The 24,838-nt window shown below is 41.3% G+C and overlaps 1 protein-coding gene and 1 non-coding gene across 8 annotated transcripts in view; both read right to left on the bottom strand.

Moving 5' to 3' along the window:
* Positions 1 to 1,405: 1,405 nt before the first annotated feature.
* LOC102940460 (beta-1,3-galactosyltransferase 5) overlaps positions 1,406 to 24,838 on the bottom strand; it is a 106,487-nt gene continuing 83,054 nt past the window's right edge. For 5 of the 7 annotated variants that reach the window (XM_043538212.1, XM_043538211.1, XM_043538207.1 and 2 more), the window contains 3 exons: positions 22,427 to 22,539; positions 16,025 to 16,101; positions 9,782 to 10,581 (listed from right to left, as the gene is read on the bottom strand). In XM_043538212.1, the coding sequence (XP_043394147.1) occupies positions 10,078 to 10,581; positions 16,025 to 16,101; positions 22,427 to 22,539 (694 nt within the window). In that variant the 3' untranslated portion in view covers positions 9,782 to 10,077. Of the gene's footprint in view, positions 3,626 to 9,781; positions 10,582 to 16,024; positions 16,102 to 22,426; positions 22,540 to 24,838 lie in introns of those variants that run through there. The other 2 variants (XM_043538214.1, XM_043538213.1) reach the window with 1 other exon arrangement.
* LOC114020527 lies at positions 12,241 to 12,358 on the bottom strand. The gene has a single exon (XR_003565366.1). It is a non-coding gene; the product is annotated as a U5 spliceosomal RNA (small nuclear RNA).

Here is a 24,838-nt window from a genome sequence, read left to right on the forward strand (position 1 = left end):
TTTATTCTCCATGCTTCTGTACCATATAGCATGGTGGGACACACCATAGTTGGGATTTCAGTCTCAGTAGCACGTGCTTTCCCATACACAACGCCTGAGATATTATTTCGCACTCTTCCAGCACTCCCCAGTCTGGACTGTATCTCATGCTCAAGGTCTCTGTCTTCTGTAACCCAGCCACCAAAGTGCTTGAATTGATCAGTCTGGTTTAGTCATACTCCATTAATCTCTATATCCAGTTTCCCTGTGGTGCCTCTACTGACCCACATGACCTCAATCTAAGTCATGTTCATTGTCATCCCAGGGCTGTTTAGCTGGTCATACCACTGATTTATTATTTCTTCTACATCTTCTTTTGAGGATGCCCTTACTGCTATGTCATCTGCATATAGCAGCTTCTCACTTTGTTTCCATTGGGATCTTCCTGCTGATTTGGTCTATCAATATGATAAACAGAAGTGGATTGGGGGCCAACCCCTGATGCAGTCCGACTTTTACTTCAAAGGGGCTTGTTATTCCAAAGCATGTTTGGATCACTGTTTTAAGTGATCAATACAGGGCATTCACCATAGTTATTAAATCCTCACTCACTCCAGATTGCCTCAGCACTGGTGTGAGCCTCCTTCGGTCAGCTTTATCATATGCCTTTTCTAGGTCTATAAATGCTCACAAACTTTTATCCTAGTGGTACTCTAACCATTTCTCTATCACTTGCCAAATTACAAACTTGGCATCTGTGGTTCCTCGTCCTTTCCTAAAGCTGAACTGTTCTTGTTCAAGAAGGGGTTCCACCATTCTCCTAATCCTAGAATCCAAGATCATTCCCCTCTATTTGGCATTGGTGAGGCCTCATCTGTAGTACTGTGTCCAGTTTTGGGCCCCATACTACAAGAAGGATGTGGAAAAATTGGAAAACGTCCAGCGGAGGGCAACAAAAATGATTAGGGGACTGGAACACATGACTTATGAGGAGAGGCTGAGGGAACTGGGATTATTTAGTCTACAGAAGAGAAGAATGAGAGTGAATTTGATAGCTACTTTCAACTACCTGAAAGGGGGTTCCAAAGAGGATGGATCTAAACTGTTCTCAGTGGTAGCAGATGACAGAACAAGGAGTAATGGTCTCAAGTTGCAATGGGGGAGGTTTAGGTTGGATATTAGGAAAAACTTTTTCACTAGGAGGGTGGTGAAGCACTGGAATGCGTTACCTAGGGAGGTGGTGGAATCTCGTTCCTTAGAAGTTTTTAAGGTCAGGCTTGACAAAGCCCTGGCTGGGATGATTTAGTTGGGGATTGGTCTTGCTTTGAGCAGGGGATTGGACTAGATGACCTCCTGAGGTCCCTTCCAACCCTGATATTCTATGATTCTATGTATTCCAGTATCTTTATAGATGAGACAGTAACTTTATACCATGATAGTTTCTGCATTCACGGATGCCTTCTTTCTTATGTATTGGGACCAACACAAACTTGAACTACAGTTGACCAAAAAGTGTAATTTCCATCCTGCATGAGATCTGGAAATTTGGTTTTGTCCCAGATTGGAGCTGAAAAGTCAAAATCTTGGAATTTTGTAGAAAATGAAAACATTCCAAAAATATTTTATTTCAACCTCAAAATGTTTCTTTTCAGCTTTTATGTTACATAATGATATAATATTCAAAATGATAAAGATGAAACATTTTGATAATTGCCATTGAAACTGTCTACCATACAGCTGTTTTCCCATGAAACATTTCTGTTTTGTCATATCAACATTTTCTAGTGGAGAACCTGAACTGGTCTAATGTCATAATTTCTATTCCACGGAAACTTCTGTCATTTCAAAATTTCCTTTCACTGGAACAAAAAATCAAAATTTCCTGTGAACTGAAAATTCTGAACATTATTGTTTCAGAAATATCAAAATGATCGTATCAAAGTGCTTTTTTGAGTGTTTTATGTATTATATTAAGATAATATAAAAGTCTAAACATTACAGTTGAAATGAGGTTCTTCTACCTTATCAAAACAAAATGTCTGATAATTTTTCATCAAATCAGCATTTTCTGTTCTGTTTGAAATTTTTCAACCAGCTCTAACTGGATGTGTCAAAATATGAATTGGCCTCAGCATTTGATCTGACTGACAGTAAAATGCTACTAATAATGCAGAAACTGGATTCAGTAGTCACAATGTAATGAAATCGAAAATACTCAGAGTGCAAAACAAAATTTTCCCACAATTCAGGATCTGGATTTATTCTCTTTGTTGCATAGAATATCATTGTAGAGATAACTGTGGTGTCATCACTTCTTTCCAACATTCAAAAGAACTGGTCCTTATGTAATATCAATATATAAATTACAGGATAACTTAGAAAGTTATGAGTATATGGCAGCTAGAGCTGGTTAGAAAATGTTTTTTTCCCATGGAAAATTTTAACTTTTTGGCGAAAAATCATAAACTGAAAAGTTTCCGCTGAAAATTGAAAAAGTTTCAGCCCATAATTTTTGGCTGAAAACCAAAACTTTCTACTTGGTAATGACACTTCAGTGCCTCATGTGAGGTGTAGTTCAGGTGCATCATGCCCCCATTCTCCTCTATAGGCCAAGCTCTGATGTCAGACTACATCTCCCATGATGCACCACAGTCTCCCATCTTGATGAGCCACTGTGATGCATCATGAGAGAATCTGGCCAGAGTAAGCCAAGAGAGATGTCTGGCTAGAGAACTCAGCATAGAACTCAGAGAAATAACACATCCAAACTTCAGCTCTCATGAGGCATTGCCACATGAATTCTGAATCAACATTTTTCATTTTTCAGCTGACATATTCTGGTTTTTCAATCAAAAACAGATTTTTTTCATGCTTTTATGTGTTTGCTTTTTTGACAAAGAGTTGAATTTTTCTTTAGAAAACAGTCACATTTTGCAAAAAAATTTTAGTCGACAACCTAATTTTTAGTATAAATCAGTTTTGATTGAAAATCCTCAACCAGCCCTATTGAAAATCTTAGCTCATATTAGAAAATAAGAAATGGAAAAGTTTTGTTGATGATGGAGCTTGAGAGGATTGGAAAGTATAAATTAAGTAATATAAAAGCGACATTACACTAACCAGCAGTAGATTTTGCTGTTCCGGACTAATAAATCTCCAGCTTATATAGTCACTGATCTTTCAGTTGGATCGAGGTGAGCAAACCTTTGTGCCCACTTGGAGCCTTACTGATTTCCATGGGACTCCACTGAATGGCCCCTTGCCCTTGGGAAATCCCCTGGGAGTCAGTGGAGCTCTACAGGGTGCACCTGCCTGGATCCTACTACAGGATCAGAGCCATGATTTGTATACAGAATTTTATTGAAAATGTGTATGTTAAAGTCAAGATTGTTAGTGTCTCTTGGTAAAAATTGTTCATTATATGAAAAATAAATAAATCTATGGTTCTGTTTTCAAATATAAGTGAAATTATGGTGATCTTTCTATGTTGCAGGAAGTCATCCAAAGGTATAAATTTCAGTGATACAGGAACCTCAAAGAGCAGTAATTCCTATACAAGTGTCACATTTCTGATTTTCCTTGGGTTGACTGGATAATCAGTAGGTCTTCGAGGAGATACTCTGTTCTGCTGCACCTTATAAGGTACCTATGGATAATTAACAAACAATTACATATTAGATTATATCAGAATGAAATCCATCAAGTGTCCCACTCAAAACCCAAGTATAAAGTAAAACAGGATTGGGAAGAAAGAAAACACTTATGTAAGTTTCACATGTGACACACTAATTGTAGGACTGACAATTCTGGCATTTGTTAATTAATCATTTGCAGTCTGAAAGCTGCTAGTACACCCTTGTAACCTGTACCCCTTTCAGCAAAAGACTGTTGGAATACCTCTTCTCTGATCTTTTTTACTGAAGCTATTCAACAAGCTGAAATACAAGTAGGACTTCTGGCATTGTTCTCTTAATACTAAAATTAAAAATATTAAACATGTCAACCAAAGGGACGCAATATTTTAGCGCTAGGTCGCCTGACTTTGAAGTGTTGATTTAGGGTGGGATTTTCAAAAAGCATTGGCCTACCTCTGCTCCCATCGTAGGCAATGGGAATTTTACAATTGATCGCAGTGGGGCCAGTGTTAGGTCTACGCTGAGCACTTTTGGAAATCCTCCACTAGAAGATTTGTGGTTAGTATAACGACTTACATCCTTAATTACGTATGAGTCTGTGCAAAATATCATATGAAAGAGAAAAGACAAGGTAGAATAAGATTCAAAATCCTCAGCTACTGCAACCAAGAAATATATACTTCAGATTGTTAAACCTCAAAAAAATACAGAGGTTTAAGAAAAATAGTTACTTACTAAGGAGATCCATGGACAAGAAATTACTGCAAAATTACAATTGTGCAACTTCACAAATGTAGTTTCACATTAGTAAACCAGCAGGGAATTATAGCCAACGACCCAGGTCCTCGACTATGGCTGAGGAGCATACAGTGCAAATCAGGATAGGTGGGACAAAAAAAGTTGGCTTTGGGCTCCCCAAACCTGGGACAATCTGTGTGCCAGTATAGTCCCCAGTGTGACTAGCAATGATTGACTCATAATAGGCCTGACTGTAAGTCCACTGAAGTCAATGGGAGTCTCTCCATTCACGTCAGCGGGGCTTTGGATCATACCCAGGATGAGAAAGCTGGATCTTAGCTACTGAATAGTCTTCCTGTGGTTTGCTTGAGTCTAAAGTGTAAGTGCATGAAATCTGTGTTCTCTTGGTATTCTGCTTGTATTTAACATCTTAAATAATGCATCTGGTACATATGAATTATTTAATAGGTCATAGAAGGAAATGTTAGGTAACAAATGTGGACAATATTGCTCCAGTGTATAGCTTCGGATTTAATGGCTCCCGACACCTCAAAGAAAACCACAGGATAAATATAATTATTCCAGGAACATGTCATAAGACAGCTGTCTTCTGTTTCAAACATGAGTCTGTTTCTTTTTTCTTCTGCATCACTGAAACATAAGTAAGTTGCCAAATTTACCCACGTTATTAACTATTTATTTCAACGGAGAGTGAGCAGTACTTTCAGAAGTGACCAGGTGGTCCATCTCTCCTTATGAGACCCTCTCAGGGACCTTTCTGCTGGTCCCTGCTGATCTTAGCCTCTTGCAATTTAGCAACAGTCTGAGGACTTTGCCTATCTCCCTCACCAGAGTCATTGCTCACTTGTAATTTCCAGAGCACAGGGGATCTTTCCTTTGGTCTGTGGTACCTATGAGGAGAATAGCTGATAGCAATTGTTCAGGTTATGGCCAAACAATATTGGGCATTTCTTGATACTTCAGTTATAGGTATGGTCATTGTGTCAGACCATCTGAGACAAGTCACATAAATAAAAGTGCAGGATCGCTACCTGCAGAAAAATGTACAGATTTATAAAAGAAATGGTGCAGATATCAGCTGAAAAAATCAGAAGGCAAATGTTATGTTTGCGGAAAGCAGCCACCTGCTTCTCGGATATTCTGGACTGCCCATCTAACGTAAATCATATTGAAAAGATTAAACTAAAGGTAGGGAGGTTCGGTCTGTTTGTTTGTTTTGTTGCACTTAATAACCATGAAGTCTCAAATAGAGACAGAACAGAAATGCATAGTTCAGAACTGGCTCTGAACTTTCCCAACATATGGGATTTATTTAAAATCTGATGTTTAGCAAAGTGTAGATCCATGACATTTCCATAGATGTGTTGCACCAAAATGTTTCACTGTGTTTGACTTTATTAAAAAAGTCAATTGCACCAAATACTACTGTAGGGTTATGGTAAGATACAGGGTTTGGGACCATTACTAGACAATGCCATAGTAGGGTCAGTTTTTGCTAGTGGTGGTGGTTGTTTTAATAAGGGTGAACTGACAGAGACAGTCTTGAATAATGTTATGGCCAGATTGCCCTGGTACTAGGGCTCGTAGATAGGGAAGGGGAAGGGGAGTCTTCTATTGCCTTGGAAATCCCATCCAAAGGTATGGACAATTGCAGTTCCCCCCTCTCCACCCAGAAAGGGCTGGGCCACTGCAGGCACTATAGAAAGGGATTATGCCCCTAAACGTACAACAGGCCTGCTTCACTATTGCCCTGCATCTTGTCTATACATTTACACCAGTTCCAAGTGAATGAAAAGTGTGTATAAAAGGCTATCACCCTGCTCTGGTTGTTTTACACCCACACTGCACTGGTATAAATGCCTACACAAGGTGCAGTGAATTAGGCCCAGTGCCTGCGAGATCCCTCTGCAGCCATGCAGCTCTACTCAGACTGTGGCTAATTGATACCATCTAGCCCCTGGCAATTTAGCTTTCCCTAATGAAGATTTTAAAAGATCAGATGCATTATACGGTTTCATACGTGAAATTCAAATACTTAGGAGCACGATAGTAACTTCTTGATTTCAATCATTGTGTTATGGATGCCATGCCCTCAGCTTGGTTTGATTCCAAGCTTTTTCTTCTTTGGAATAATTCAGCACATATGTGTTTCCATTCTTTACAGGATCCCTCTCAGACCTCATGAAGATTAATGGCTTCATTGTCAATTATATCTAATGTGCTGGCGGGGGGGGGAAGAAGTAGCAACAGTGAGGCATGATTCATTTATTGAAGTATCTGATGCTGTGTTATCAATGTTCTTAGATGGTCACAATGATCCCCTCTGCCATATATGAAGCAAAATGGAAGCATTCCTTCTTCATAGCTTTAAATCTCCCTGCAGTCATAGCATGAAATTCTTTATCCATTGACAATTGTCAGTAAAAAGCTTAAAACCTCACATGCTGATTTTTTCAACTGCCCTCAAGGTTATTGAAAGCATAAAGCCTTTCTTATCACATTGGCTTGGTTGGGAGGAACTGGACACCCAATCAATCTTTCTGTCTACTACAGCTCTTCAGCCACACAAAAGGAAGTAGTAGTTCATGGATGAAGCTAAGGATAAAACTGGTGCATGCAGCAGCTCACTTCAGGGTTGAATTCTTTCACTGTGTTTCTTTAATCAGTGAAAGAAAGATTTCAGCGAGTACAAACACAGTGTAGTCACTTTTAATTCCTATATGACATCAAGTAGATGAATGATGTGTACACATCTGCTATTATGAAACAGAGGTTTGAACTTCAAATTGATTTGACAGGTGGCAGCTCCTCAGACGCGGATGCTATGGAAATGTGAGATGAGCTGAAGGCCCTGCCTATTGTTACCCAGCCAAAACTCCACCTCCGACGGCATTAGAACAAATTGCTGAAATTAATATAGTAGGCATGTTTCCAAGCATGTCTGTTTGCTCGACGCACTCTACTGTACTAACAGCTGGAGCCACTGGGCAGCACACAGCTTAGGGGCCCCGTCCCTGCTCAAGCAAAACTCTGCCTGCAATCAGTGGGAGTTTAACCTGCAGGTTCAGGCCCTTGTTATGGGTTGGCTTACAGTGAGAGGAGTCTGTGTGATTATATGGGTGGTGTATCTTTAAAGAGCCTGACTCTCTTACTGGGGGACCTTTTTAGAAGCTCTTCCAATCAGGTGCATTCCAGAGGTGAGACTGAGTGTCAGCCAGCTGGTAGGTATGGGGACATCTCCTGTTTGTTTTAGGCTTCAGGGTTGCTTACCCACATTTGTTTCTTTTAATTCCAAATTTTATTTTAGTTATTTATTTCAATGGATAAATCAGCAAATAAGCACCCATCCTAAAGCCTGGATACCCTAACAATAATTCAAATGCACCATATCACAACATCCACTGTGGCAAAAATCATGTCACAGAACAGACTGCCTCCATATCCGCAGTTGTGTAACACCATCAGCCATACTCTCCTGCTCACCCAAAGTCACTCCCCGCACACGCCCAAAACAAGATCATAACCTTGCTCCCCTCCCTGGGCATCTGGAAAAAATCATCATCATTGTGTCTATTAACTGGAACTGCCTTTTCTTCAAATGTGTCGTGTCCATTTCTTGTCCTATTAATCAAGATTCACCGACCAAATAACATCATAACAGGACATACTCAATGGTACATTTCACCTTTAAATGGGAAGTTACTTGCTGTCACTGGTTTGTATTTCTGTTTTATTGGTCTTTTAATTCAGTTTTGATAGCGCAGTTTTTCTTCTCAAACAATCTACAGAGTCCCCATGTGATTATATGTAATGCAATAAATGTGGCCACTACCCTAGCCTCATTCCATCATAAAACCATAACCGCAACTAACTAATATTTCTAATTTATGTGCAGTCATTTGTAGTAGTTAAAATGAAAACCAGATCTCTCCCCATTACTGGAACCATGATTCATGTTAGATTGAAAAATAAGGACTGCAGATATTATGCCAAATCCAAACCTGGTATAGCTCTGCTGAAGGCAATTGACTTACGCTGAAGATGGATTTGGTCCACTATACATACACAGATGATTTTACAAAATGATCATCTTGTCTATTAGACAGGTTTCAGAGTAGCAGCCGTGTTAGTCTGTATTCGCAAAAAGAAAAGGAGTACTTGTGGCACCTTAGAGACTAACCAATTTATTTGAGCATAAGCTTTCGTGAGCTACAGCTCACTTCATCCGATGAATAAAAGTGGAAAATTAGTGTCTTTTAGAGACATTTAGGGTATATTAAGTGAGCCAATTATGGGGCTTGCTTAATAGAGTGCCCAGTCCTGCACGGTTCTGAGTGCTTTCAATGCCCGTTGAAATCAAGGGGAAATGAAGGAGCTCAGTACCTCACCGAAGGTGCTCAGCAACTTTACAATTGGCCCTCATAGCCCTTTCTGGGGCAAAAATACCTGTGGTCCTGATCCAATGTGCACTGATGTCAATGTAAAAACTTCAGTTTAGTGGACTTTGCATCATGCCATGTAGGACTAAAATCAGTGCTTCAAAGAAGGTGAAACAACCCTAAGGCCAAAGCTAAATGCGTTGAGAGTATCTTACTCCCAAAGCATAAATTTGGTCCACAGCTTACCCCTGTAACTGTGAACAAGAAGCACACTTCATTATCATCATTGCCAGTAACAAAATATGCAATTAAACAGAATTCATCTTCCTGTGGCTTTTCCTTAGCTAATGTATTCACAGTGGAGACTTTCCAGCACCTCTGGACAGATGCCTTGGCCTCGTCTTCTGCTTGCTGGCAACTTTCTCCTTAGCTCAATATTTATATCATATCATTTTTAAACTGATAAATGCTACAGCATTAGTTTTCCCTATGATGATTTGCCAAATCTTTTGCTTATGGTATGACTTGATCAGTGCAGTTGCTGTGCAAAAGAACCAGTATTCATAGTCTATGAATGTTTTACATTAGTTTCTATTCTGATGAGATTAATTTATGACAGCTGTTGTCTGTTGTTTTATGTTGCCAGTTTCTATAAAGAGACACTGTATGTTCCTGAGTGCTTTACTCTAAGGGGGAGGGAGCAAGGATTTCTGTGTAAATCAAATCTTTGATGTCAAGTCCCATCTAGTAATTTAAAATTGCACCTTGTTAAGCATTGAAAAGTAAATGCCAAATTTGATGTCAACATGGTTTAAGATCCTAATCAGAAGCCTGATCCAAAGCCCATTGAAGTCAATAGGAGTTTTTCTACTGGCTGCAATATGTGCTGGATTAGGCCCTAAATGCCTAACAGTTTGCATCTAATTTTCACATAGGCTGGGGAACGTACTATACAGAAGAAATGTTTAAATCAATCAGTACAGAATGTTACAATATGCTAAACACAAGGAATTTATTTTAAACAAGGGAAATAAGACACAAACATGGAACTCAATAATGGAGGAAATGAAAAAGAAGAAGACCAACCAACCAAAATCTTCCTGATTAGAATGGAGGAAAGGGGAGACAAAACCAACAATTCCCAAATCTGAAAGGAGGAGCAAAACAAAAGGTAGAAGGTTTGCAAAAACAAAAGTAATGCTGCTGCACTTGATGGTATGGAAGATCACAGGGGCAGCTCCTAGGTTGATGGATCTAAGGTGAGGGCTTCAGGTTTGTTCGGTCATGAGTTGCTGGTGCTGGCCTCTGGATTGATGGTTCCTGGATTACAAATGAGGGTCCTTTGGTTTCCGAGTCACTAGTTGGGGGTTCTGACCTGTGGATTTCTGGTTCTTTGATTGGGGTTCCTGACCCCAGAATTGTTGGGTCCTGGTACGGGGGTGCTGGTTCTTGATTTGCTGCCCCTGGGGCTGGTGGATCCTGGGTTGTGGGTGCTGACTTCTGAGTTGTTGGTTCTTTGTTTGTAGGTGCTGACCCTTTGGTTGCTGGGTTCTGGGATGCAGGGTCCTAGTGTGTGGGTGCTGATGTCTGTGTTGGTATTTGTGGCTGTACAGGGTCCTGGTATGTGGATGCTGGCTTCTGGATTGCAGGGTCCTGGGGTAAATAATCCTTAAGTGAGGGGTCTTTATTTGCTGCCTCTTGTAGTTTTGTGTCTTGGGTTGCTGCCTATGATGATTATGGTGATGCACAGGTGAAATGGAAGTGTGGTATGGAAGAGAACATGATGAGCTGGGGACCTGAGATGACTGCCACCCTACATGTGTTGAGATCTGTATGGGAAAAAGGAAGCAGGTTATGATCAGAATGCACGGTGAATAATCACATGATGATAGATACCCATCAGGTTTGTGGCTAGATCAGTACCTATGAATCCACAAGGAGTTGAAGACAAACGTAAAGGTCAGAGCAATCCTATCTGTGGCCCGATAGTGCCTGAGTGTGCAAGACCTCCTCTTAGTCCTCCTAAGATGTCAGCACTATAGGTATGATATTTTGATGTCTGCACACTACTTTATTTGCACTGCAGTGAATACAACATTATGAACATAATAGTACTCACAATACTATTAGACCACACATACAGCTTTGACTAGGAAAAATGCTAATATTTGATTCAGATTCTATTCATTCTCAGTGACTGTGTTTGCATTATAGTCAATCTCTCCAGGCATGAATACCATCTGAAAATGAAGCCCTGTCGTCAAACCCTGCCATTCTCCTGCTGCCACTGCTGCTTCTGTTCTTCTTTCTGCTGATTCCTCAAGGTGTCAAGGAAGCCAAGCACAAAGATCTCAATCCTTTCCTCCATCATCCAGAGATGGAGAGACAAGTGCTTGGGTCTTCACTTCCCATTCTCTTTCCTTCAATGAGGGGGAGCAAATGTGTTCATTTTCTCTTCCTTCTCTTCCAGGGAGGAAGAGCTGGAAGGGAGGTTCTTCACTCCCCTCACCTGTCCTCCATGGAAGGATTGCCAAAAGCCCAGATGTTTACTCATCCTCCCTTATTATCCAGGGACCGGGAGCCAGGTGCTTGGGTCTTCATTCCCATATCCTCCTGGAATGTGGAAACAATTCTTCACATAATTCCTGTCCCTCCCCTTTTTTCATTTCTGTTAAAGTACCCAGAAGAGCAATAGGTAAGGAAGAAGAAGAAGAAGAGCCACTGAGAGTGTCTCCTGTACCTGGACAGAGAGAGCCAAGCAAGAAGCGTAACCTGTGGTTACTGAACATGCTGTTTGGTAGAACAGTAATCACCAACCAAGAACAAATAACAGGAAGTTATATGGCTGGCCATCTGATTTTTTTCCAGGTTGACAAGACATTTAATATCTTGAATGAGCAGCACACTGTTTTACATGTTTGTTATGTGACATATTGGCAGCTGCAGTAATTGATCAGTCGGTGTACAAACGCAGTTACTGATGTAGATGTAAACCACCTTAACTTTCCCCTGTCTTCCTCTCTGATGTGAGAAATCGGAGCTAGACAACACAGTCCTTCCATGGTCTGCCTGCACACTGGACTACCAGCTAGTTTAATAGAAATGCTTCATCTTTATATTGCGAGACCATCCAGGCTTCCAAAAATTCCAAAGCTTATCAGACAATGGTGAGAAAAAGGGAGATAATGAAAGACAGCTGTCAAATTGTTCATGATAATGTTGCAACAATTAAAAGAGCTAGTGATGATTTTGATGTTGCATCTTCAACTGCTTTGAACATATCTCACACCTTTGCATTAGTGAAATTTTTGTTAGCTAGCAGTCCATATGAAATATAATGGCTACCCAGAAAGATTTTTGATTATTTTAAGCAGTTATCCTGAGAAGTTTCTAAATTGCATAATATAAAGAAAGATCTAGGCTCACTCTTCAATGAATTAATACAAGATATCATCAGAAGATAGATCTCAGCTTTCTATACATTGAAACATCTCATTCAAAATAAACAAGATTTCAGTGTGCTGTATAAACTCATAAATGTTCCTCTCCACAGAAATCTTTAGTAAAGGTGAAAGATTTATACAATCTGAAGAGAAACCAGAGTATATAGGAACTGAATGCCACATCACTGACTCTTTCCTGAGAGAATATTGGTGAGATTGTAGTTGGTATACTAAAGCTCTTTTACAAATTTACAAGATAAATTAATATGGAGCAGACCAGCATTTCCTGACTGTGTTACCAGCTTTTAGAGCTTGAATCTACACTTAAGCGAGGAGGTAGCTGAGAGGGGAACAAATGAGAGAATAAATACTGAAATATGCTTCAGCCATATTGAATGGGCGCAAGGTTCTACATTCACTTCTGTGGCACATCCATGCTTTAAGTTGTATCTTTCATTTTAGATGACAAATATTGTGATTCAAATGACTTGTAAAACTCGTGAGAAAGAATGTCAGTATCTGTAATGGGGGTATGAAATCTGAAATAAAGAAAATGTTGTCAAGTGGCCCAGCAAGAAATCATGCAGGGAAAATGCAAATCTGTGTTGTTACTCTGATTATGAAGGAGTCGCAATCCCCAGCTTCCACTACTACAATGGATAGAGAACTGATGTTTCATCTTAGGTTATGTCAACACTGCAACAAGAAAAGCCGCAACTGTGAGTCTCAGAGTCCAGGTCAAGTGACTTGGTCTTGCAGGGCTCATGCTCTGGGGCTAAAAGTAGCAGTGTAGATGCTCAGGCTGGAGCACAGGCTCTGAAAACCGCTGGGGGGGGTGGGTCTCAGAACCCAGGCTCCAGCCGGAGTCCAAAGGTCTACACTACTATTTTTTAGCCCCATAGCACATGCCCTGCGAGCCCGAGTCAGATGACCTGGGCTCTGAGACTCGCTATCGCAGGGTTTTTTTGGAGTGTTGACACATCCTCAGACAGCCAGGCCTCTTGGCCCTTTAAGAATGGTGGAAGCGCAACACTATGAGGCCTCCAAGTTTTGATGGTATTGCAAGGCTTAGAGCTGTACCTCGTAGTGCCCCTTCTCAGACAGTTCAGTACTGCTTAGGATATTTATGCTGATTGTCAACATAGTGTTCCTGAGAATGCCCAGAGGTTTTGTTTTTCAATGTGTAAGCCTGGGCAGGTGGAGCTTGGCAGCGCAGCTGGGAGAAGAAAAATTCTGATTTCAAACCAAGAACATCAGGCCTGGCTAACCGGTTTATAAAAACTGTGCAAATCACACATGCTCTATAGATCTGCACCACCGATCCCAATTTACAGTACAAGGCAAAGGCCAAGCAAGCAAGCAATGTGTGGGTCTGTATCTGCCACAAATGAAATAGTTTCAATTAATACAAAAGTGGGCGAGTTTAACTAATAGACTAGCTAGCTGTACTGAAAGCTAACTTTTCTTAAACCAGTTTTATCTAAAAATGAGTCTTGTACTACAACTATTAATTCAACTTCAATTAAAAGTAACAGTAAATAGTAATCCGCACGAATCTACATAGAAACCATTATTTGGTCGTATTTCTTTTCAGTTGTTTTGTAAGACCACAGAAAAAACACTTGCATATGTGCAGCATTTTAGAGCATGTGCAGTGGAACCAGTATCAAGTAACCGTCCAAGGTAGCAAAGGAAGTGGTGCTGTGTCTGTCTAAAGTCCCAATCTCATCCTTAGACTCTAGTCAGCAATACAAGGCCTCACACTTCATTCTGAGCATTTAACATCATTTGTGCCTATTTTAAACACATACGAAGCACCTAGTTCTGGGCACTTAAACACATAAATACACCTATTCTCATTGTGCCATAAATGTACATAGCTTCATGCAATAGCAACATGTTCTAAAATAGTCCACAAAGAACTCACAGTGTAATGGCCTATCCTTGTGAGCAGGTATGTGCTTCTATGTACTGGTGTACTTGTAACTTTTAGCACGAGCAGTAGTTTCAAAGGCCAAATCAGACAAACCTGAAAATCTAGAATAGCAAAGGGCTGACAAAATGGACAAAACTCCCTTTCACTTCAGTAGGGCCAGGATTTCATCTTTGAAGAGGAGGAAGATGCAGGCATAAAAGGTTTTTTCTGAGTTATTTTAGAAAAATAAATACATAAACCAGAAAGATTTTGTTTTATGGCTAAGTACTTATTAAATCCTGCAATATCAATATTCCAAAGTAAACAAGGAAATGCTAGGGGCATTTGTGAAATTATCAAGTTGGCACTCTGACAAAGACACTGCATGGTGAGTTTCACAGACCAGCTTGCTAGGATCTGTCTACAAAAGAACCTTAGATGGAGCAAAGTGGTTGGTCAAGTAGTCAAAGCCTTCTCAGGATGGAGTAACACAAGAGAGGCCAGAGAGATACCTGTGTGTAGAAGTTAGCTTTTTAAGTCCCTGTAGTGGCCGCGGGACTGCAGTTTTGCCAAACTGCTGCTTTGTGGTAACCTATATCTTTCCTCTGTACTATACAGAGGAGATCATTATGGAATTGAGCTACATCATTCTTCATGTCACTTTGTTGTTCCTACATTCACCTGAGTCTGTCACTCAATGTCATCCTGGTGCTTTCTTGTAACAGCTATTGTTCTCAGCTCCAAATCAAATAGACCAAGAGACTTACATGCTGAGAAGAACAAAAATCATAGAGGAAATGAACTTCCATATTATCCTGATCATGAATTACTGAGGGCAGAGAAGATAGTCTTATGAATGATAAACTGCCATCTTTTATGCCACAAAGTATGTTCACATTTCTTTTCTAACTAATGGCACTTCTCCCCACCCCGATTCTAATGAAGCAGGAGAGTTTCCTGGGATAAGTTCCGGTAGAATAGCCATCGCATTAAAGCATGTTCCAAGAGCATGCCCCATAGTGTACTTTATACCTATATCAATGTTTCATCTCAAAACTTTTTAGGAAGTATGGGCCTGATCCAAACCCGCTGAAATGAATGGAAATTCACCCAATGAGGTCAGTGTGGTTTGGATCAGGCCCTATGTGCTACTGAATTGCAGCATCTTATGAGCTGGAGGTGAGCCAACTACTACACACAGAAGCAAGGAAATGTTGCACATTGAAAGCAGAGCCAAAAACTCCATAATCTAATGGGCTCTTTAATATACAAACAGGTGACTTCTTGAAAAGCTGAACCAAGGAGGAATTCCTGCTGATGAATAAAAGACTGGACTGTTTTAAGTAACGATAACTATTGTATTAATGTTTCCTTAATTCTAGAAAAAGATGAGATGTTAATTGCCTATAGTTATGGCAGCTCTATGCCAGCAAAAGTCCCTATCACGCTGGCAGTGGAAATTCAGCTGCTGACTGTCCCCTTTGCTCCACCTGAGCAGCACAAAGGGGCATGTAGCAGAACCTAGGATCTGGCTCACAAGGTCTAGATTTTTTTTTCAGGAGCAGATGGGTGAGTCTGAGGGGGACTGGGTGGTTGGGAATAGAAAAGAGCATATGATAAGGAGCCCAGATCTTGCGTAGTTATAGCCCAGGCTGGTAGGAAGGTGTTACATAATTAATAAAAACAAAAAACTTTTAAACCAAATTTTTAGATTTTTAATTTTAGATGCAAAGCTAAGAAACTAGCATTAGCCTCCAGTGTTTCATAGAAGCTAAAAGGAGATAATGTTGAATGCCCGAATGGAGCCCTACTTGGCTTTTAAATTTCAAAGTCCTTTAGAAATCCATGATCTAAGTATAGAACATATTTGCTATATGAAAATATCAAGATCTCAGTGGGTTGTTTTCCAATTACCTCTGACGTAGAACTGACTTCTAAATCTTGTTCTGGACCATTCAAGCTGGAGGCCATTGGAGGAAGAGGGGCGATTCCTGTAACAGAAGAATATATAAGATCATTGTTATTCACTGTCCAACATGGCATGAACCATAAATCATTCTGGTATAAAAATAAAACATGATTCGTTACTGTAGGTGTTTTGCGGAGTTACTTCTGCCTAATGAATTTTCAAGGAACTCATCTAGGAGACTGTAGAATCTTCTTGCTGAAGTTTATCTAAGCTTGTCTAAGTTTATACTTTATGAAATAGCAAAATATTGCTTCTGTGGAGCACTGCACTCTTCATAGTAGATGCACTTCTTTATATGTAATTGTTTTTTTAGGAAAAAGTGTGCATAGTTGGATTATACACTGTGTACAATCATTTTACATCCTTGAAATGTTTGATACAGCAAAAGAATGTGATTATAAATACAAGTGGCAAGCAAGGATTTGAGGATTTGGTTGAGATTTACATTTACTATTTGTCTATATACGTTCAAGAACAGGCCTCCTGTCTGGGAGCTGGAATTTGCATTACATTAGACATTTATTGCTAAAATCTTAAATCTCTAGTATATTTTCATACATATATTCAGCAACATGGAGAAAAGGACTGCAAAGGGCAATTGTTTTTCCTTGTATTTCTGTGGGGAAACATAAGCTGTTCAAAGAATTGGGCTCTCTCCAACTTTTGTACCTCCACCTATATCTTCCAGACATGGTACAGCAGTCAGTGGTCTACCAAGTCCTTAGCCACCACTCTGTAGTCACCATGGTGAATGCAAATGTTATAAAAACCACCACTTTAAAATGTAGCTGTTGGGTTTTTTAACCACCCCCACACCCAGGATTATATAGTCTATACAGTTAAGAGTAGAGCTGAGTGAATAATTAATTTTTTTGGTTCGGTGGCCAAACCAAAAAAGCAGGAGGAAAAATCAGTTATTTTAGAACTGAAATTGCATTTTGATATTTCTCACGGCAAAAAAATTATTTGGGTTGAACTAAAGGGTTCAAATGTCCGTTTGAAATGGCATTTTTTCAAGAAAATGTGCCTTTGGAACAAAATGTCAAAACAGTTCATTTTGAAAATGTCAAAACAAAATATTTCAACATTTAAAAAAAAAATCAGCCTTTTTTGTCCTGAATTCTTGAATATTTTTAGAGTTCCCAAAAATGTATATGTGGGGTAATTTACTATTCCCTCCCCCACCACCAAAAAATTGCCCAGCTCTAATTAAGAGTTCTACTACATGGTAACAGAATGTACTATGGTGGGAAGCTGGACGTGTCAGTGGGGTTCACTGTTCCATAAGTGTATCATCCATAAACATATCATCCTCTAAGAATATCTCTGTACTATTGTATAAGATAATAACCCAAAGAAATACCCACCCATGCCTGAAAAACTATGAGGATATTGAAATGTTACCCTGAGATATTATTCCTAGAGTAGTACTTTTGGGTCACGCTGCATGAATGAACAATACAACAAGTCTGCTGCTTGCCAGGAGCTAGGATTCACGATGTGACGGAGAGACTGCCGAGACTCATCAAGCCCTCGGATCGCTGACCCTTCCTGCTTCTCCACGTGGGCACCAATGACACTACCAAAAATGACCTTGAGCGGATCACTGAGACTACGTGCCTCTGGGAAGAAGGTAAAGGAGTTTGAGGTGCAAGTGATGTTCTCGTCCATCCTCCCCATGGAAGGAAAAGGCCTGGGTAGAGACCGTCGAATCATGGAAGTCAACGAATGGCTACACAGGTGGTGTCGGAGAGAAGGTTTTGGATTCTTTGACAATGGGATGATGTTCCAAGAAGGAGCAGTGCTAGGCAGAGATGGGCTCCACCTAACGAAGAAAGGGAAGAGCATCTTCGCAAGCAGGCTGGCTAACCTAGTGAGGAGGGCTTTAAACTAGGTTCACTGGGGGAAGGAGACCAAAGCCCTGAGGTAAGTGGGGACGTGGGATACCGGGAGGGGGGACGAGCAGGAGAGCGCGAGAGGGGAGGCTCCTGCCTCATACTAAGAAAGCAGGACAAACAGCAAGTTATCTCAAGTGCCTATACACAATTGCAAGAAGCCTGGGAAACAAGCAGGGAGAACTGGAAGTCCTGGTACAGTCAAGGAATTATGATGTGATTGGAATAACAGAGACTTGGTGGGATAACTCACATGACTGAAGTACTGTCATGGATAGATATAAACTGTTCAGGAAGGACAGGCAGGGCAGAAAAGGTGGGGGAGTTGCATTGTATGTAAGAGAGCAGCATGACTGCTCAGAGCTCCAGTATGAAACTGCAGAAAAACCTGAGAGTCTCTGGATTAAGTTTAGAAGTGTGAGCAACAAGGGTGATGTCGTGGTAGGAGTCTGCTATAGACCACCGGACCAGGGGGATGAGGTGGACGAGGCTTTCTTCTGGCAACTAACGGAAGTTACTAGATCGCAGGCCCTGGTTCTCATGGGAAACTTCAATCACCCTGATATCTGCTGGGAGAGCAATACAGCGGTGCACAGACAATCCAGGAAGTTTTTGGAAAGTGTAGGGGACAATTTCCTGGTGCAAGTGCTGGAGGAACCAACCTAGAGCTCTTCTTGACCTGCTGCTCACAAACTGGGAAGAATTAGTAGGGGAAGCAAAAGTGGATGGGAATCTGGGAGGCAGTGACCATGAGATAGTCGAGTTCAGGATCCTGACACAAGGAAGAAAGGAGAGCAGCAGAATATGGACCCTGGACTTCAGAAAAGCAGACTTTGACTCCCTCAGGGAACTGATGGGCAGGATCCCCTGGGAAAATAACACGAGGGGGAAAGGAGTCCAGGAGAGCTGGCTGTATTTTAAAGAATCCTTATTGAGGTCACAGGGACAAACCATCCCAATGTGTAGAAAGAATAGTAAATATGGCAGGCAACCAGCTTGGCTTAACAGTGAAATCCTTGCTGATCTTAAACACAAAAAAGAAGCTTACAAGAAGTGGAAGATTGGACAAATGACCAGGGATGAGTATAAAAATATTGCTCAGGCATGCAGGAGTGAAATCAGGAAGGCCAATTCACACCTGGAGTTGCAGCTAGCAAGAGATGTTAAGAGTAACAAGAAGGGTTTCTTCAGGTATGTTAGCAACAAGAAGAAAGTCAAGGAAAGTGTGGGCCCCTTACTGAATGAGGGAGGCAACCTAGTGACAGAGGATTTGGAAAAAGCTAATGTACTCAATGCTTTTTTTGCCTCTATCTTTACAAACAAGGTCAGCTCCCAGACTACTGCACTGGGCAGCACAGCATGGGGAGGAGCTGACCAGCCCTCTGTGGAGAAAGAAGTGGTTTGGGTCTATTTAGAAAAGCATGGACGAGCACAAGTCCATGGGGCTGGATGCGCTGCATCCGAGAGTGCTAAAGGAGTTGGCAGATGTGATTGCAGAGCCATTGGCCATTATCTTTGAAACCTCATGGCGATGCGGGGAGGTCCCGGATGACTGAAAAAAGGCTAATGTAGTGCCCATCTTTAAAAAAGGGAAGAAGGAGGATCCTGGGAACTACAGGCCAGTCAGCCTCACCTCAGTCCCTGGAAAAATCATGGAGCAGGTCCTCAAGGAATCAATTCTGAAGCACTTAGAGGAGAGGAAAGTGATCAGGAACAGTCAGCATGGATTCACCAAGGGCAAGTAATGCCTGACTAATCTAATTGCCTTCTGTGATGAGATAACAGGCTCTGTGGATGAGGGGAAAGCAGTGGACATGTTGTTCCTTGACTTTAGCAAAGCTTTTGACATGGTCTCCCACAGTATTCTTGCCAGCAAGTTAAAGAAGTATGGGCTGGATGAATGGACTATAAGGTGGATAGAAAGCTGGCTAGATTGTCGGGCTCAACGGGTAGTGATCAATGGCTCTGTCATAAATATAAAGGGAAGGGTAACCACCTTTCTGTATACAGAACTATAAAATCCCTCCTGGCCAGAGGCAAAACCCTTTCACCTGTAAAGGGTTAAGAAGCTAAGATAACCTCGCTGGCACCTGACCAAAATGACCAATGAGGAGACAAGATACTTTCAAAGCTGGAGGTGGAGCTGGGGGCGGGGGGAACAAAGGGTCTGTCTGTCTGTGTGATGCTTTTGCTGGGAACAGATCAGGAATGCTCTTCAGAACTCCTGTAAAAAGTCAGTAAGCAATCTAGCTAGAAATGCATTAGAATGCTTTTGTTTAATGGCTGGCAAAATAGCTGTGCTGAATGGAATGATTATTCCTGTTTTTGTGTCTTTTTGTAACTTAAGGTTTTACCTAGAGGGATTCTCTATGTTCTGAATCTGATTACCCTGTAAGGTATTTACCACCCTGATTTTACAGAGATGATTCTTTTACTTTTTCTTTAATTAAAATTCTTCTTTTAAGAACCTGATTGTTTTTTCATTGTTCTTAAGATCCAAGGGTTTGGGTCTGTATTCACCTATGCAAATTGGTGAGGATTTTTATCAAGCCATTCCCAGGAAAGGGGTTGTAGGGCTTGGGGGGATATTTTGGGGGGAAGACATCTCCAAGTGGACTCTTTCCCTGTTCTTTGTTTAACATACTTGGTGGTGGCAGCACAGGGTTCAAGGACAAGGCAAAGTTTGTACCTTGAGGAAGTTTTTAACCTAAGCTGGTAAGAATAAGCTTAGGGGGTCTTTCATGCAGGTCCCCAGATCTGTACCCTAGAGTTCAGAGTGGGGAAGGAACCTTGACAGGCTCCATGTCTAGTTGCCAGCCGGTATCAAGTGGAGTGCCCCGAGGGTTGGTCCTGGGGCCGGTTTTGTTCAATATCTTCATTAATGATATGGAGGATGGCGTGGATTGTACCCTCAGCATGCTTTCAGATGACACTAAACAGGGAGGAGAGGTAGATACGCTGGAGGGTAGGGATAGGATACAGAGGGACCTAGACAAATTAGAGGATTGGGCCAAAAGAAATCTGATGAGGTTCAACAAGGACAAGTGCAGAGTCCTGCACTTAGGACGGAAGAATCCCATGCACCGCTACAGACTAGGGACTGAATGGCTAGGCAGCAGTTCTGCAGAAAAGGACCTAGTGGTTACAGTGGACGAGAAACTGGATATGAGTCAACAGTGTGCCCTTGTTGCCAAGAAGGCCAATGGCATTTTGGGATATATAAGTAGGGGCATTGCCAGCAGATTGAGGGACGTGATCATTCCCCTCTATTCGACATTGGTGAGGCCTCATCTGGAGTACTATGTCCAGTTTTGGGCCCCACACTACAAGAAGAATGTGGCAAAATTGGAAAACATCCAGCGGGGGGCAACAAAAATGATTAGGGGACTGGAACACATGACTTATGAGGAGAGGCTGAGGGAACTGGGATTGTTTAGTCTGCAGAAGAGAAGAATGAGGGGGGATTTGATAGCTGCTTTCAACTACCTGAAAGGGGGTTCCAAAGAGGATGGATCTAGACTGTTCTCAGTGGTAGCAGATGACAGAACGAGGAGTAATGGTCTCAAGTTGCAGTGGGGGAGGTTTAGATTGGATATTAGGAAAAACTTTTTCACTAGGAGGGTGGTGCAGCACTGGAATGCGTTACCTAGGGAGGTGGTGGAATCTCCTTCCTTAGAAGTTTTTAAGGTCAGGCTTGACAAAGCCCTGGCTGGGATGATTTAGTTGGGGATTGGTCCTGCTTTAAGCAGGGGGTTGGACTAGATGACCTCCTGAGGTCCCTTCCAACCCTGATATTCTATAATTCTATGAACATTTATTGCATGAATTAACTCAAAAAATACAGTAGTACCAACTGTAATTATTATTAAGTAACATGGGTAGCAAAATAGTAGTGATGGACAAGCCTTAAAACATTCAGAGGTGCGGTTGTATTCAGAGAAGCATCCAAAGTTCCAAGAGTTAGCTAAACTATCATAATTTCTGCAATACTGGATTGGAAATCTCACGCCAACAGGCTCTGTTGTGATGTCTCTTGCATTTTCTGCTTTCAGTCAAACTGTAAATCACTGCAAGAACAGCCTTTCTTGTGGGATTCTGTTCCTCCATCTCCAGCCCTTGCAGGAATTTGGAAGTGAAAAGACACATGGAAGAATTTTTTTTAAACAACCAAAGTTTTTACAACTTCACAAATGCTCAGTTCACACGTTCACTTAGATTTTTGGGCAAAGGTCCACCCCTACAACTACAACTGTGTTTGGAAGCCTCCAAACACCCTAGCATTCTGAGAGATCTGAACTTCCCTGAATAGGGTCAGGCACACATTGTGTTTTCCATAATATATTGGGTATTCTAAGACTTTAAGTAGCACAGAGTAAAAAATACTCATTTCTTGGAAATCAGTGAGCCAACTCTATTATGCTTGCTTCATTATCACTGACATGTTTGACTCACTTGGCATTTGTTTTGTGTACACTGGGTCCTCTGGACTGTACCCAGAATTTTCATTACCACTGCTTCTCCTGGTCTTCATATTGCCATCATTGGTTTTCTTAGTTGAAACTTTTCTGGAAATAAAAATTCCAATCATTAAAACCTACATGCTATTGGCATTCTTAGGCAGTATCCAACAGAGAGTGAGGTACAAATTCTCAAAGGTATTTCGGCACCTAATTCTCATTGATTTTCATGGAAGTTAGATACCTAAATACCTTTGAGGATCTGGGCCAAAGGACTTGCAGATGTGTCCAACTTCCAAAAGAGTAAAGAAAAATAATGTATAATCCTTGAAAGAATTTACCTACTGCATGCACAGTCTTGTATAAATCCTAACTAGGCTTTGCTTAAAAAGTTCTGATCAGATGCTTAATAACATTTGGGAAATTAAGATGATTAACATCTTAAGATTTCAAGTCTGTGACCCATTTCAAAATTTTTGTAAAAACTAAAGTACAACCCAATATTCTGACCTTGATTGTGTGATTTAACTACAGCCCTGCATTGGGAGCAATAAGGAAAGTAACCCTGGGGGCAGGGGGACTATGCAGTCTGCTCCTTCTGCCTCCCCACCATAGAGGAGGGTGCAGTCTGCTTCCTGTGGTTCCATGGGCCAGTTTGGTGGAGAGGCCAGGCTATGGCTCTGCCTCTGCTTCCCCACCCCCAGCTTGTCTTTGGGGTGAGGTGCACACCTGGAGTTAAATGGAAGGGGTACAACTAACAGGTCGTTTTGCAAGCTGTGCAAGGCAACAAGAGGCTTCTTGTGTGCATCCTCCCAAACACACCGTGTAAGGCTCCATCACAATCTGACCTATGGCCCTGATCCTTCAAACATTTACACACATGCTTAACCTCAAGCAGGTGTCTCGTCCCACTGAAGTCAATAGGACTACTCCTCCGTTAAGCACATATGTAAGCATTTGCAGGGTGGGGGCCTACATTTGTAGCCAGTGGGATACAGATAATATAATTCTATTTATCACTCTGTTGCGCTACAAGGGATTTTACTCGTCATTTGTTCCAAATAGCTCAAGTCTGGGGTCCTCCAGGGCATGCTGAAAGGTCCATCTCTTTGCCCAGGCTTTTGGGGAGAGACAAGCCAGCTAAGGGCAGGGGTGTGCGGAAGAAGGGCTGGGATTTGTAGCTGGAGAGGGATTTTTTTCTTTGTTCCCATTATTTGGGGAGATTGCTGCATTTATTTCTATACTTTTAACATAATGTACAAAGTGCCTAGAGTTTCAGACAGCGGCATTTTCAATGCTTCTATAGATCTAAATAAATAGATGTTAGGATCAGATGAGTAGACTGCAATGAATTTTTTTAAACCCTATATGAAACTAGTGTCGTTCCAATGCAGTATTTGGGGATAGAGAGCACTCATTTATAGATATAATTAGAAAACAAAAGTACTAGTCCTGCAAACACTTATGCTCATGTGTAACTTTAAACACGTGAGTAGCCCCTTTGTCTTCATTGGGACCATTTACGTGAGTAAAGTTGCACATGTACTTAAAGTCTTTGCTTTGCTGAGTTCCTAAATTCAATATAAACCCTAAGGCCCTGAGCCAGCAAAGTACTTAAGCATGTGATTAAAGTTAATCATGTGAGTAGCCCCACTGAAGTCAACAGGACTTCTTGTGTTAGACTAGGGACTAAAAAACATGCAGCATTTTATGAAGCTTCAACTTCATTTACCATGGGTCACATTCAAGCTCCTTTTTATTTTAATAATATGTGTACACAGAAAAGAGGCAACCAGACATAACTGTTATACCCTGCCTTGCACTCCTTCAAAACCTGTGGAAAAAATACCCTGTGGGCCCTCTGTGGATTCAGAGAGGCAGGTGTGTACCTGGATGAGGGCAATAGATTTGGACATTGTGTTTTAGCATGTACACTCCCTGAACTACTGACTTCATCTGTTGTGTAGATTTCCTCTTTAGAGAATCATAGGTGTGGTTACACTGCAATTAAAAATCCCTGGCTGGTCTGTGCCAGCTGACTCGAGTTTGTAGGGCTCAGGCTAAGGGGCTTTTTAATTGCAGGGTAGACATTCAAGCTCAGGTTGGTGCCTGGGCTCTAGGACCCTATGATGTGCAAGGATCCCAGAGCTCAAGCTGCAGCCTGAGCCCAAATATCTACCTGATGATTAAACAACCCCTTCACCCAAACCCCGTGTGCTTGAGTAAGCTGGCATGGGCCGGTGTCAAACTGCAGTGTAGACATACCAATAGGTTCAGCCCTAGCAGGATTAATCCATACAGTGAGTCTGGTAAGGACTCAGAATACGAGCCACAATGACAGATACTTTTACAGCAGTTTTATTTGAATCAAAAATAAAAATTGACTTGGACCTGCATTTGGCCTCAG

The sequence above is a fragment of the Chelonia mydas genome, chromosome 1 (assembly GCF_015237465.2).
Source record: "Chelonia mydas isolate rCheMyd1 chromosome 1, rCheMyd1.pri.v2, whole genome shotgun sequence".
NCBI lineage: Eukaryota > Metazoa > Chordata > Testudines > Cheloniidae > Chelonia > Chelonia mydas.